Source organism: Rhododendron vialii, chromosome 10a (genome assembly GCF_030253575.1).
Source record: "Rhododendron vialii isolate Sample 1 chromosome 10a, ASM3025357v1".
In the NCBI taxonomy this organism is placed as follows: domain Eukaryota; kingdom Viridiplantae; phylum Streptophyta; class Magnoliopsida; order Ericales; family Ericaceae; genus Rhododendron; species Rhododendron vialii.
The window spans coordinates 57,116-71,344 of NC_080566.1; the positions used below are offsets into that span (position 1 = coordinate 57,116).

At 36.9% G+C, this 14,229-nt stretch overlaps 1 protein-coding gene across 1 annotated transcript; it reads left to right on the forward strand.

Moving 5' to 3' along the window:
* The first annotated feature begins 1,984 nt into the window (after positions 1 to 1,984).
* LOC131304450 (uncharacterized) lies at positions 1,985 to 10,272 on the forward strand. The gene is made up of 8 exons (XM_058331692.1): positions 1,985 to 2,214; positions 7,187 to 7,228; positions 7,641 to 7,804; positions 8,807 to 9,103; positions 9,196 to 9,257; positions 9,369 to 9,660; positions 9,781 to 9,878; positions 9,975 to 10,272. The coding sequence occupies exons 1-6, from the start codon at positions 1,985 to 1,987 to the stop codon at positions 9,612 to 9,614; spliced, it is 1,041 nt and encodes a 346-aa protein (XP_058187675.1). The 3' UTR covers positions 9,615 to 9,660; positions 9,781 to 9,878; positions 9,975 to 10,272.
* Positions 10,273 to 14,229: the final 3,957 nt, after the last annotated feature.

The window sequence follows — 14,229 nt, forward strand, 5'->3', positions numbered from 1 at the left end:
CACACCACCCGCACCCACAAAAACCGCCAGTCAAATCCTCCAACGCACCATGGTCCAATAGCATTAAAAGAAACCAATCAGTGCCAGTGAAACTTTTGCAAAGCTACAGACAAACCTTTATTAACTCCATTGATTTACACCTCTAATAAACCCAAGTTTGTTTTCTAGTTGAAGCCCATAAACTACTGGAAATGGGAAAAGGAACAGACAAACAAGAATTGAAGAGGAACTAACCACTTCGGCAAATCTCCCACCAAGCAAAACCCTCGACTGCGCCTTCATTGTCCCACAAATAATAACCCTAGTCTAATATAATAATTTCCTCTCACGCTCTCTCTTGGCCCTATTAATAAGCTACTAGGTATTATAGACCTCGCAATGTTAATATAAACCATATAACTAATTATGAAATCTAGTCTAATACCAACTGTGTTATCATACTTATAAAATTTACTTAACAAAATAAATTCTTATACTCCAAATTACAACCATGTCAATAAATACCCATAGTGCACAAAATACAAATTTGGACCCGACAATAACACCCAATTAATAAATGACCAATATAATTAAATAAATAAATAAATAAAAATGTTAGGCCGTAACAACATCTGTGTATGAATCTGTACACTTTCCTTTGTGTCCATAGAATCGCTCCATGGCCTGACAATGTTGAACTGTCATATGTTCTAGACACTGAACTGTGTTACTCAGATAAAAGATTTGTCAGTGATTTTACAGGCAATACTTTGTACACTTGTTCTGTCATTCTGAAAATGCTTTTTTTTTTTTTTTTGAAAAGCTTCTGAAAATGCATTTAGAACATCGCTAATGCTAAAGTAAGCCTAATGGGCTCATGTTTAATGGGTCCCATTTACTTACTTTTTGACCATTTTTGTCTACTTCTCTGACTCAATCTGAACAAACTTTCTATATATAATTTGACAAATCTAACCCTATCCTTCTTTCTTAATTACAAAATTGCCACCAAAACAACTGGCGGTCAATTTCCCACCAACAAGTCCTTTCTTTTTTCACATAAAAAAATACATACAAAATTCACTTTCTTCTTCATTTTTTGCCTACTTTACCTTTTCATCTCCTGAAAACTTCACAAGAACACCTCCATGGGGAAAAGGCAAATTGGGGGTTTACCAAGTGAGTTTTCTCCTATTTCGGTTTTATAGTGTTCCAAATTCCACCTGTTTTGTATTCTAAGCTATTTTCTCTATGCAGATTTTTCTATTCCATTGGCTTAAACTTGGAGGCATCTTAAGTGTGATAGGTAAGTCATCTTTCTTTAATTCTTACTATTATGGATTCACTATTTTCTCCAATACAATTTTTTTTTTTTACTTAAAATGAGTATCTCTTAAGTGTGATAGGTAAGTTCGATTTAGACTCTGTTTGGAACCTATGGAAAGTGAAAGAAAAGAAAGGAAAATAAAAAAAACTCCTTAGGAGTTGTTTGGTTCTTATGTAAGGAAAAGAAAAAGAAAATAGGAAGGAAAAGAAAGGAAAGCTTGGAGTAGATGCTGAGAAAAATGGAGAAACAAAGGCGCTAGAATTTGAACTTTTGAAGAACCAAAATTTTCCTTTTCTTTCCATTTTCCTCTTGAAGCCAAACAAGAGAAAATCATTTTCTTCATAGTTTCTTTTCCTTTTCTTTCTACAACCAAATAAGAGAAAAGAATTCACTTTCTTCCCAGTTTCCCTCTCTTTTATTTTCCTTTCATTTCCTTTCCTTTCCACAAGTTCCAAACATAACCTTAATTTTTTATTTTTTTTATAGAAATGGAATGAAATGAAACTAAAAAAGGCGCAAAATTATAGTTGGGAATTTCAACCACTGATTTTTTTTACAAACAAACTCACCTCCCATTTGTAATCCAAAAAATGTTATTAGATTTTGATTTTTGATTTTGTTATTTACCCTTTTAAATTAAACTTTTTTGGTGTGGCATTATGTTGTAATTGTAGGACAATGGATGAACCATTATTTTATATCGACCTAAATCAGCTTCCTAATGATGGAGGAAGGGTGATCAAATTTGAACAAAATGCATCAGAGTTGAATGAGTACCCAAAAGAAATTGATCCTTTCATTGGTCAATGTTTTCTTAGTGAAGAAAAAGCTTTCGAATATGCCAACGAATCACAAAAGAAGAAAAAGAAGATATCCTCAAGTGATATTTGTAACGCCCCGAATTTTGGGTACGTTAAAGAAGACATTTTATTACAAAAACAAAGTGAGTCTGGCTCATTATTACATCATAACTCTCATGAGAGTACTTTTATTATACAAGCGAAGGGAACTAAGGTTCCTAACTACAGCTCCGCCTGCTCCTCCATCTGAGCCAGCTCTTCAGCTCCAAAGGCCTCCAAGGTGTACTGCTCACCTTGATCATCTACAAAGTCTGACACATAATACCAGCGTCGCTACCGATATAATATGTCAGGATCACCAAAGGTAACACCATGAGCTACGAAAGCTCAATAGAAAAATCCTTACCCACCTATCTTAACTTACAAACAATAGGTTATAATAAAACATCAATTTCCACATGATACGTGTATACACAGCTACAAAAGACAATATCAATAACACATCCGCAATCGCTATATAACTATCGTTGGTGTCCAAGATTCTCCGAGTTTCTCCTACGCAACTCATCGTAGACCGTGTCTCCATTTTCATATACAAATCAACATTTTCCAAAATCATTTGTTTAACACACCCAACCTCGGTTCCGCCGCGCCGGGTTCCCGAGTATCCTCACAATGGTTCCGCCACACCGGGTTCCCATTGGCACACAATTGCATTGGCTCCTCTCCGCGGATAACCAAGCCACACACCCAACCTCGGTTCTGCCGTTCCGGGTTCCCGAGTATCCTCACAATGGTTCCATCGCACCGGGTTCCCATTGGCACACAATTGCATTGGCTCCTCTCCACGGATAACCAAGCCACACACCCAACCTCGGTTCCGCCGCCCCGGTCTCCCGAGTATCCTCACAATGGTTCCGCCGCACCGGGTTCCCATTGGCACACAATTGCATTGGCTCCGTACCGCGGATAACCAAGTCATACCTCACCATGGTTCCGCTGCTCCGGGTTCCCATGGGAACGCACACAATCTCACAATGGTTCCACTATTCCGGGATTCCATTGGAACGCACACAAAACCCACACCACACAATGGGCTACCAAGTCCGGCCACATTGTGGTTTTCGCAATCCACACGATGGGCTACCAAGTCCGGCCACATCACGGGTTTTCAAAACACATCTCATCATTATCCACACCCTAGGTGTTATGTTTCTACTTTCTCAGTTCTCGTGTCTCGTTTACATGCAAAGACTCCGCGGTAGAACAAAAGTAAGCATGAAATAGTCTAACAAGATCATCCAACTCAATACTACTTATCATGCTCAATCACCACTTATAGCATAACACCACATGTACGGACGCCCTTGGAGTGAAATCACTTATGCTTACTCAAAGCACAACGCCACATGTACGGACGCCCTTGGAGTGAAATCACTTATGCTTTATCACACCACAAGTAACACAAGCAACTCATATATGCATACTCATAACCATCTTAAACATCAAAAATACAAATACTTCGAGATAAGTAAGTAAGGATGCACTACATATAATTAGGAGTAGTAGATAGGGAGAATCTACCGTTCTTCTTGGCGGTAGTGACGACTACGAAAGGCAAGTCGGCTATCGGACGGAGTAACCTCCTACGGAATGCTCCCGGTAGCTTCGAAAGAGAAGGGTCTCTCTCGAAACCTAATCTTGACTAAACTACTTAAGCTTTTTGGATCGGAGGGTGGTCGGGTGGCGGTTTAGTGGCGGTCTTGGATGAGTTTCTTGAAGAACACAAGAAGAACTTAAGAACAAGTAGAACAAAAGAAAAAACAAAGAAATTCTAGAGACAAGTTGGAGCAAAAAGTGAAGGTGTGAGTTCAAATGCTTGGAATGGGGTCCTATTTATAGGAAATTCTTGGCTCTCTCTCCTCTCTTCAAGCCCGCCCCCCCCCCCCCCCCCCCCCCCCCCCTCTCTCCATACCTCAAATTTTGACACTTGTCAGGTAATCTTTGAAAGATCAAGGCCTAACCCTAGGCTTGCATGGCTAGATTTGTACCAAGAATTGGATTTGGAAGATTTTGGAAGATTTGATGAAGAGAAAGGATAAATTGTACAAGATTTGGTGCTTAAACAATAATAGAAGTACAATGGGGAAATAGATTTTGGCTAGGAAGAATATACACCCAAAGATTTGAAAAGATGAAGAAAGATCATGGGAATCAGTCAAGGTACAACCAAATCTTTCCTCTCTCTCTCTCTCTCTCTCTCTCTCTCTCTCTCGGCTTCCCTCTCCCTCTCTCTCTCTCTCGGCATCTCTCCCCCTCTCTCTCTCTCTCTCTCTCTCTCTCCCTCTAGTTAGGGGTGGCAAACGGGCGGGTTTGGGTTAAATTGGGTAAGTTGTTAGTGGGTTGGGTCTTTAATGGGTCATTGACCCATTTAGACCCATTAACTATGAGTCTAATTACCCATACCCAACCCGACCCATTTATTTTAAAACAAACCTGACCCGCCCATTAACCCAATTACATATATACTAAAAATTATGATCGAAAAATTAGAAAAGTAAAAAAAAATTATGATCGGAACTCATCAATTTTTTCAAAAAGACGAGAATAAGTAATTTTTTTTGTCTTATTGATTTTTTTTTGTTTTTATTCAAAAAATTATAAGTTTCGATCAAATTTTTTTACTTTTCCGATTCCTCTCATCAAAACAAATTAATAAGTCACAAAAGTTTGACACAACAAAAAAAATGCAAAAAAAATTTGAATAAGGACAAAAAAATAAGTCAAATTTTTAATCCAAACCCTTTGCGGGACTACCATGAGAGAAATTTATTCACAGCGGAGCACAATTTCACAGGTCCATTCACGCAATTAATGGATGAGATGTGTTTTCAATTTTGACTGGTCAAAATAATTGTTACCGGTCACAATTGATTTTTAATTCGGACCATTCAAAATATTTTTGGACGCGTGTGATTTAGCACAAAACAATTGAATAAAAAAGAGAGAGAAGGCCATGCTCCTGGGTGGGGTGGGGTGGGGTGGGGGGCGAGGGAGAGAGGGAGGGAGGGGGCCGTACTCCTCTGGGAAATACTTTCATTGCATAATTGCAAAAGAGACAGAATTTGGTGGGTTACTTTCATTGCCCATTGGGTAATTTAAATTGACCCAATTGATGCCCAATTATGACCCAACTAATAATGGGTTAGCTGGGTTTGAACCCATTCTTACCCAACTAATAAATGGGTTGGGTTGAGTCTATTTTTTAGTTGATGGGTCTGGGTTCAATTTGCCACCCCTACCTCTAGTACACTTATATATATATATATATATATATATATATATATATATATATATATATATATATATATATATATATATATATCGGATCGGTTCAAGGGACACCCAAAAAAATACCTAAAAAAACACCCCAAATTTCGATCTCATAGTTCCCGATCAAATTTTTATGATCCAAACCGTTCAATGTGTGCAAAATGTGATTTTAAGGGTGCCGGCGAGAAATTAGCAAAAAAAATGTCCGAGAAAGACTTAATTTGACCAGTTTTTATTTGAACCGTTCAATAAAAAATTGTTCGGAACTGTTCGGATCAAGCCCTTCCCGGTTATTTTTTTTTCCGATTTCTTATGGGTACCCTTAAAATCACGTTCTGATCACATTGAGCGGCTTGGATCATAAAAATTTGATCGGGAACTATGAGGTATTTTTTTAGGTGTTTTTTTGGGTGTCCCTGGAACCGCCCCGTATATATATATATATATTAATGGCTAGGTACAAAAAGTACTAGGTTTTCAAATCCAAATACCCCATAAACAATCCTAATTAGACACATGTCTCCAATAAACTAATGGATATTGTACTCCAGCAAATCTAGGGTATTGATACATATGTACATATACCCAAAATTCAAATATATAAGTGGTACAAAGTACCCAATTAAATAATAGGCTAGAATTCTCCCCATTAAAATAACAATAAAGTACTAGTATTAAATTAATCAACAAAGTATTAGGAAATCTAGGGTTTAGATACATGTCTACAAATACCCAATATTTAAATATAGATGTGGTACCAAGTACCCCAATAAAATAAAAGGCTAGAATTCTTTCCATTAAAATAATAATAAAGTACAAGTACTAGTTTAATCAATAAAGTACTTTAGAAATCTAGGGTTTAGATATACCTCAATATTTTAATGCATAAAATCACATGGAAAATCCATACTTGATTATTTAAATAAAACTTTGTACATTGTTGGAAGATTGGGGCTATTACCTAATGGATAATAATTCCCCTAATGGTTAATAACCAATGGATAATAGAGGGGTGGGAGAATACCCAATAAACAATGCATATTTGTACTTGTACATGTGTTTATAAACCCATATAATACTATATATATGTACTAATCAACATATTTTAATAGGAGGCCTATTGTCCAATGGACAAAGATTACCCTAACTTCTATTGACCAATGGGTAAAGGCAAAATGGTTCAAGAGATTCAAAAGGTTCATCTAGTAACTAGGTGAGTTTGGTTGCTTGGTTCTTCCAAGTAGTCGGTTGGAATCTAATTCAATTGGCCCCGAAGGACTAGAATCTAATTACGACGGATTACTGAAAGTAAAAATAAGTAATTCAAATAAAATTCAAATATTTAACGAAATTTTTACCTTTCAAAAATCAGGGCTGTTACAATATTGGCTTGAATCCGGGTTTTGTTTGAAGTACTAGGTAACAATATCTTCTCTTCTTCTTTTCTCCTATTACAATTGAGGTTATATTGGTAAGATGAATGTGCGTATTATCTTGCCTTCCTATTTGTTACAGTGGTACATTAAGAAACTACTGGAGTACTTTTGCCTTTTGCTAAATGAGTTCTTGGACTTCGTTTTGGTCGAATTTTTTTGAAACTATTTGACCATATGCAATCTCTGCAAGGTACTCAAGAAGGTGGACATTGGTTTTGAGTATGTAATTAAATGGCCACTTATTTGGTAGTAATATGTGAGATGGAACTCATTTTGTACATGTTCATCTAAAATTTAAATTTGAATTTTAGTGGTGATTTTGGCTACGTGAAAGACTTGATTGAGCAAGAAAGGTATATTTTTTTTTTGTTCAACCTATAATAGCGTTGCACTTTTCTTTTTTGGCAAGTGGAAGACTTGATTGACCATGTACATATTAACATACGAAATTCACTTTCGGGTCCCATACAAATGATTCAGACCACTTATTAATTTAAAATATTTTTGCTGATGGTCTTATCAAAAATTGGCTCAATCGAATAACTCAAGTGCTTAATTCAATATAATATTTTTTTATCCTACTCCTCTTAAATAAGAATGGCTTTTCGCTTGGCTTTTTAAAGGGTGTTTTGGAGTCGTGGCAGAAGGCCGGGGGGGGGTGTGGGGGTTGTGGACATTTGTTTTGGTTAGTGGGCTGCGTGGCAGCAAGGGGGGTGTACATTTGGTTTTTGGGTGAAGTTTTGTATATATGAGTTGATCTCATAGGAGAAAAGAAAACAGAGACAGGGAAAGCCAGAGAGAGACAGGGAAAGCCAGAGAGAAAGGCTTTGTTAGAGACAAAGGTTTTGGCAGCTGGTGTTTGGGTTTTACGCCGCTTGTTTCGTGGATTTTTGCCATTTCTTCGGTTGTTCCGGTCCCGTTGGTGCGAGGTAATGGGTAATTTCTTGTTTTGTGGTTTCTGTCCGGTCCCTCAGGCTTTTTGGTCGTTGCATATGTTGTTTTTTGATTGCGTAATTTGTCATTTCTGATTGTGAATGCAGCCCAATTTAGCTCATTGCTTTGTTCTTTTTGCTTTTTGGTCATTGCATGTGTTGTTTTTTCATTGCGTAATTTGCCATTTCTGATTTGAATGGAGCCCAATTTAGCTCATTGCTCTATTCTTTTTGCTTATTGGTCATTGCATGTGTTGTTTTTTCATTGCGTAATTTGTCATTTCTGATTGTGAATGCAGCCCAATTTAGCTCATTGCTCTGTTCTTTTTCGTTACTCATTTCTGATTGTGAATGCAGCCCAATTTAGCTCATTGCTCTGTTCTTTTTGGTTACTGCATGTGTTGTTTTTTACTCATTTTTCGTTGTTTGGCTAGAAAAAAAAAGGAGGAGAATATTTTCAAGGTAAAACATTGTACATCAAAAGGGTGAAAACGTTTTCCTCTTTTTTTCCCCGTAAGTCATTTTTGTTTTCGGTGCCAAAACACGTACCCGTCCCCTGAACTGCGGTTCGGAGCCATTGTTGCTTCTTTTTTTCTGAACTGCAGCCAATGTTGCTTCTTAGTCCCTCTGAAATCTCACTTGACACCAGTCGATTGGACCCCTCAAATTTTCAGATTAAATGTAGCAGCAAAAAGCTCTCTTTTTGTTAGCATCACAGAATAATTTTGACAAATATTTTATATGTTCCAACCAAACACCGGAAAATAAAAGTTTAAAGTTTGTTTTTTGTAAAAACATTTTACATGAAAAATATTTTACGTCGAAACAAACGGAGCCTAAGTAAAGAATCACTGTGCACTGACGTGAAGTAATAGAATGGGATAGAGAGCGGTGGACATTCTCAAATTGATTGAATTATCTTCACTTCTGTCATTCACTAGATATTGATTATATGTCATTTGGAATTTGGTGAATATGAATTGTTAATTTTGTGATTAGGTGGGATGGTTGTTCCTGTTCCATTTCGCCGTTGGGTGCATGTAAAACATCGGAATCCTCAAAATCTACATGGAGGGTTTTATTGTCTTCTACCTATTCGAGGCCAAAGGGTGATTGCTGCTGTTGCGAGGTATCGACATGGTGGACAGCTGGAGTATAAAGCTTATAGTATGTTTGTGCGCGAATACAGAGACGTATTGGGTTTGGGTGATAATTTGATATGGGCTGTACGTGATGATTTAGTCAAATGGTTGGATGCTCTCGTGCATAATTCATTCGTACGCTATAGCACTCCAGGTATATTCATGGGATTATAGTGTATGCCGATCAGTTAACAGTGGTTTAAATTTCGATTGGTTTTGATTTTAATAGTCTTTTGTATTTTGTAGATGTTGACCGATGCTGGTATGTTAAGCGTATCTCACAACTCCTTGTGTTTGCTCCTACCATGGTTTGTCCATTTAATTGATGATTATGATTATTTGAATTGCCATTCTGTGATTTACATGTTAGTATTTCTATATTGTTAATTACTGAAATTATATTTGTCCATCTTGCCTAGCTGCTACCCCAAGGTTTACAGAGTTCTTTTGAAGGGATTGGTAGAAGCACTTGGATTTTGTTAAGACATGGGTCGAAAGCTTGGCCTATTCAAGTTGTGGATGCTGTGATGCGGAATGGTTGGCGTGAGTTTCGTACAACCCATGGCATCACATCTAACTATAAGCTTATTTTAATGTGTGAGCGGAAGTGGGTTTTCAATGCGATAATCCTTGATCAAAATGATATTGAAGTGTCATATAACTAGACAATGTTACTAAATGAACATTGGCGTGGATTCCACTCTATTCAAGGTAACTTATGTGAAAAATACCAAAATCTTGTAAAGCTTATTATCATAATTTTGAAAAGTATCTAGCTATGATTTATTAGTTTGTTCAACTTACAATTAGTAGTGGCATTTATAACTTTAGGTAATCTTATAACTGCTTGTTCACCGTCAACAATCCTACGTAATTTACCGCTCATAAAGTCTGGATATTGCTGCACCCCAGAAGTGAATTATCTGCAGGTATCTTTGAGCTTGCTTACTTTCCTATAGTTATGGCCCAGTTTTAGTTGATGTACCATCAGCTTCCTAACTTTAGAAAATCTATTTATCATGCAGGAATTTCAAACTAGGCTTGAACCTGTGCTTGAAGACCTAAACTTGCAGAGTATTTCAGTTCGGATGGGAAATAGAACTTGGACGATATCTATTGATAGTGGATATCTGAATGCTGCTATGTTCAATCCCTTGTTGAATGCTTTGCAGCTTCAACTCTATGATTATGTCTTCATCACTATGCTGCCAAACCTTGAGGTTAAAGTTGTCGTCCTTGATGCTGGAAATGAGAGGGAAAGGATTTATGATTGGCTTTAGCTTCAGGTTAATCTCTGGTCATTTTGGTATATTATGAAGACACAGTTCAAGAATGTCTGCACCAGTATGTGTTTTTGGGCAGATCAAGTACTGATCATTCTCAGAAGATGGTGAAAATGATAGCAAAAGGATCTATGACTCAGTTTATTAAAAGTTTGTCTGGTCGTTTTTGGATATTATCAAAAGATGGATTAACAATCTATCCATGACTATGCCTTTTGTTTTTGAGAGATCTACTACTGCTGGTTTCCTTGTGTGCTTCTGTTTGGACTCAAATTTGTAATAGCAAATTGCTGCTAACAACCTCTGATACATTTCATTGGCTATGTATTTCGTTTTTTGGTGTAATTAGCTAGCAATATGACAATTTATACTGCTTTATGTGGATCAACTCTACTGTTTATGTACAAGTGTATTAATATATGTCCACTATTGGGATTATATACCGCTCGTGCATTTAGCTAAGCTAATTGTGTAGGGGGATGAAAACAATTGATGCTTCGGATCAACTGGATTGCAACGGCTTATTCGTGCCTCTTCACCGGAACCCTAGCTCGACGTCTGAACCCTAATCTGCAAAATAGACAGGGGGTGAGTGCACCTTTGCCTCTCGTGGCAAAGGCCCTCCGATGCCTTTGTTAGTATCACGTACTAGAAAACTCAACCCTAATTATCAGTAGGAAAGCAAGAATAATCCAATGTATTGCGTACCTTTTGCCTCTAGGTTTATCTCATATTTATATATTTTCGTATGCTTGTTGCCCAAGCATTCTTATTGCTACAGAATTCCTAACTCATATAGGAAACCCAGGATATCAAGGATTCTCTTTTCCTTTATCAGTTTATGGAAAAGAGTCCTTTTAGGATTCTTTTCCATTAAGAGCCGAACATCCCATACTCGTTGGGTATCTTTCTCGGATCCTATATTCTCGGGATCTTATGCCTAAACGGAATACTATTGTTTCTGGACTCTTCCAGAATGTCCCCTCTACTCTTACTCTCGATTGGAGCTCCTTCTTTGTTCGGCCGTCCCATGGCCGAACAGACGGCTTGGACCATCTACTTCACATGCAACTTGGTCCAAACGTAATCAGAATGTCTCTTATCTGCCGAACAGATAGTTTACACCAGTGACTTGTCATGTCATTGGCCTTTATTCTGCCGAACAGATTGCATGGACCAAGGACTTCACATGTCATTGTTCCATATCGCTGTTCTTCATACTGCCCGACGATAAGTCTAATCGTATTTACCACGTGTTCCTAAACATCACGTGTTCGGTAACTAAATGTATCTGCTCAGGAATACCTCCCTACAAATTGTATATTTTCTATGGAAAGTGGTAATCATCTCATACAAATTTGGCAACTCCACAAAGAAAAACTTCTATCTGTCCTTATCATTATAGATTGAGCCAGTGTTACGTTAGGATAGTATAATTTCTGAACTCTGCAGTTTTGAATTTACTCTCAAAATATGCTAAGCATCCTTTGGCAATTACAAAGTCGTACTACTGAATGAATGCTTGATCAAAAACCTTACTCTATCCCGCTCCTTTTTATTAGTAAGAGAGAAAAAACCAGTAGTTATATAGAACTCTCTACTAGATTGTATTGTTTCTTTGTAAACTAGATTAATTTATCCCTCTTCCCTTCTTTCTCTGTAGAAAATATAAAAAGCAGTTTTATACTAGGAAAAAAATATATCGCACAAAAAAACAAAGCATTCTTAAACACACAGAATATTAAGACAAGAATCAAGTATTCATCCATTTTTTGCGCCTGCCTACTGACTAATACCACTTCTCTACTCTACCAGTTATCCTTTTCCTACTCTACCTGCACCATGCATTTGTTACTTAGACTTCTTAATCGTTGCCACGTTTTTAACCTTTTAGTTAATGCTACGATTTTCCACTACAGTGTATCTCTGAATTAGATCTCTAATCCCACTCCTTTACTCCAAGTTAACCATGGATTTTGTCCTTACACTCTTACCCTTTGCCACGTGCTCCTCTTACTACATACACTGCCTCTTTCAGAAGCTTTCTTCTACTTCTTTACCTTTACAATTGTTCTCTCTTTTGCACAAAAACAATAATTTCTCTGAAACATCCAATTTGTCATGGAACTCATACAAGAAAGCTTCCACTTTGATCTACTGGTAATCCAGTTCTCTGCTAATCCAGTTGGTTTTCACTAATTCCCAGTGCTTCCCATTTGCTGGTACACGTATTCTCTCCTTCATCTCTTTTTGTTATCTGAAGTATTTTGTCAAGTTACCATGGATGTCAGTTTATGACTATCATTGAAGGCTTGCACTTTGATCTGCTGCTAATCCAATTCTTTCCTAATCCAGTTGGTTTTCACTAATTCCCAGTGCTTTCCGTTTGCTGGTACATGTATTCTCTCCTTCATTTCTTTTTCTCATCTCAACTATTTTGTCAAACTGCCATGCATGTCATTTTATGACTGTCATTAAATGCTTTTCCTATACAAAAAAGCCTTGGATTATATCTTTTTAGACTTTAGAATAGTAATAATTACCTCAGAAGTTGGTCTCTTTTTGCTCAAACATCTGGTTTGACTATATTTTTTTCGCTTGATCTAATTGAAAATTTGGCTCTTCATATTCCTCTTACTAATAAAGTAAAGTTGATTCTTATTGTATCCACTCAAATCAAACATGCATGTTCATAAATATTTTGCTTATATATATATATATATATATATATAATATATATAGATATCTATATATACACATAAGAACAATAGGCTATGCTTAAAATGCAAAAAACATTACTCTGATAGAGTTCTTAACATGTTCTTAGCAAGCAAAGAACAATGTCTCAGAACAAACGTATAAGAAAACCATATTGTGAGTTATCACAAGAAGAAAAAAACAGGATAAATGCACGGAGGAGAACTTTGTATGCAGAAAGAAGATCGCAAAGAGAAAACACACTTCTACCAGTTCAGATACGAGAACAAGTTAGTGCAGAAGAAAATGTTGAATCAAGGTTAGCCAATAGCTATATCCAAGATAATGCTTCTAATGAGCAGGAAAGGCTTGATGAGGATAATACTCCTCCTATACATTTGCTATCAGCAGGATCAACTTCAAGACTTCATGATCAACGTATGATATATAATTACTTTACATACTTTTTGAAGATTCATTTCTAAAGTGCAATTAAGAATAGCTGAAATTATAGTATATCTATTACAGTGCATACTTTCATCCCTGTAGAAATTTCACGACAACAAAGTATACCGACAGAAGCATTCAAATTACCACATATACAAGATTGTCAACATTGTGGTGCCAAAAGATTCCCTTATGAAACACCAAAATTCTGCTGCTCTGGAGGACAAGTTTCTCTTGATCCAATTGTTATTCCTCCAAACCTTCAGCAGTTATTTTCAGGTTCAGGGCCAGATTCAATGCATTTTCTGCAATACATAAAACCATACAATGAGATTTTGGCGTTTACATCAATGGGAGTGCATCTTGATCCTGCATTTGCAAAGCGAGTTAATGGAGTCTACACTTTTCGAGCACAAGGACAAATCTATCATTTCATCGATAGTCTTTATCCTTCGGGACAAATGCCATCATATTTGCAACTATATTTTTATGATACAGAAAAGGAAGCTGAACTCAGAAGAGGTGATAAAGATAAATTGCAGCCCGACATTATTTCAAGCTTGATCCATGTGCTAGAGGAAAATCCATATTCTCAATTTTTCCGTGGTCTTACTCATTTACCAAATATTGATGAATGTCAAATAGTATTGAAAGCTGATCCTAAAGTTCCAGATTACACTGCTTTGCCACCAACTGTGCCACAAGTCGCTGCTCTCTGGTTAGAGAATGAAGAGGCTCCAGAATTACAAGAGCGTGATATAATTGTTCACAAACATGATAGGCATAGCCAAACAATCAGTTATTATTTTGGCTGTTATGATCCTCTTCAATATCCATTGTTGTTTCCATTGGG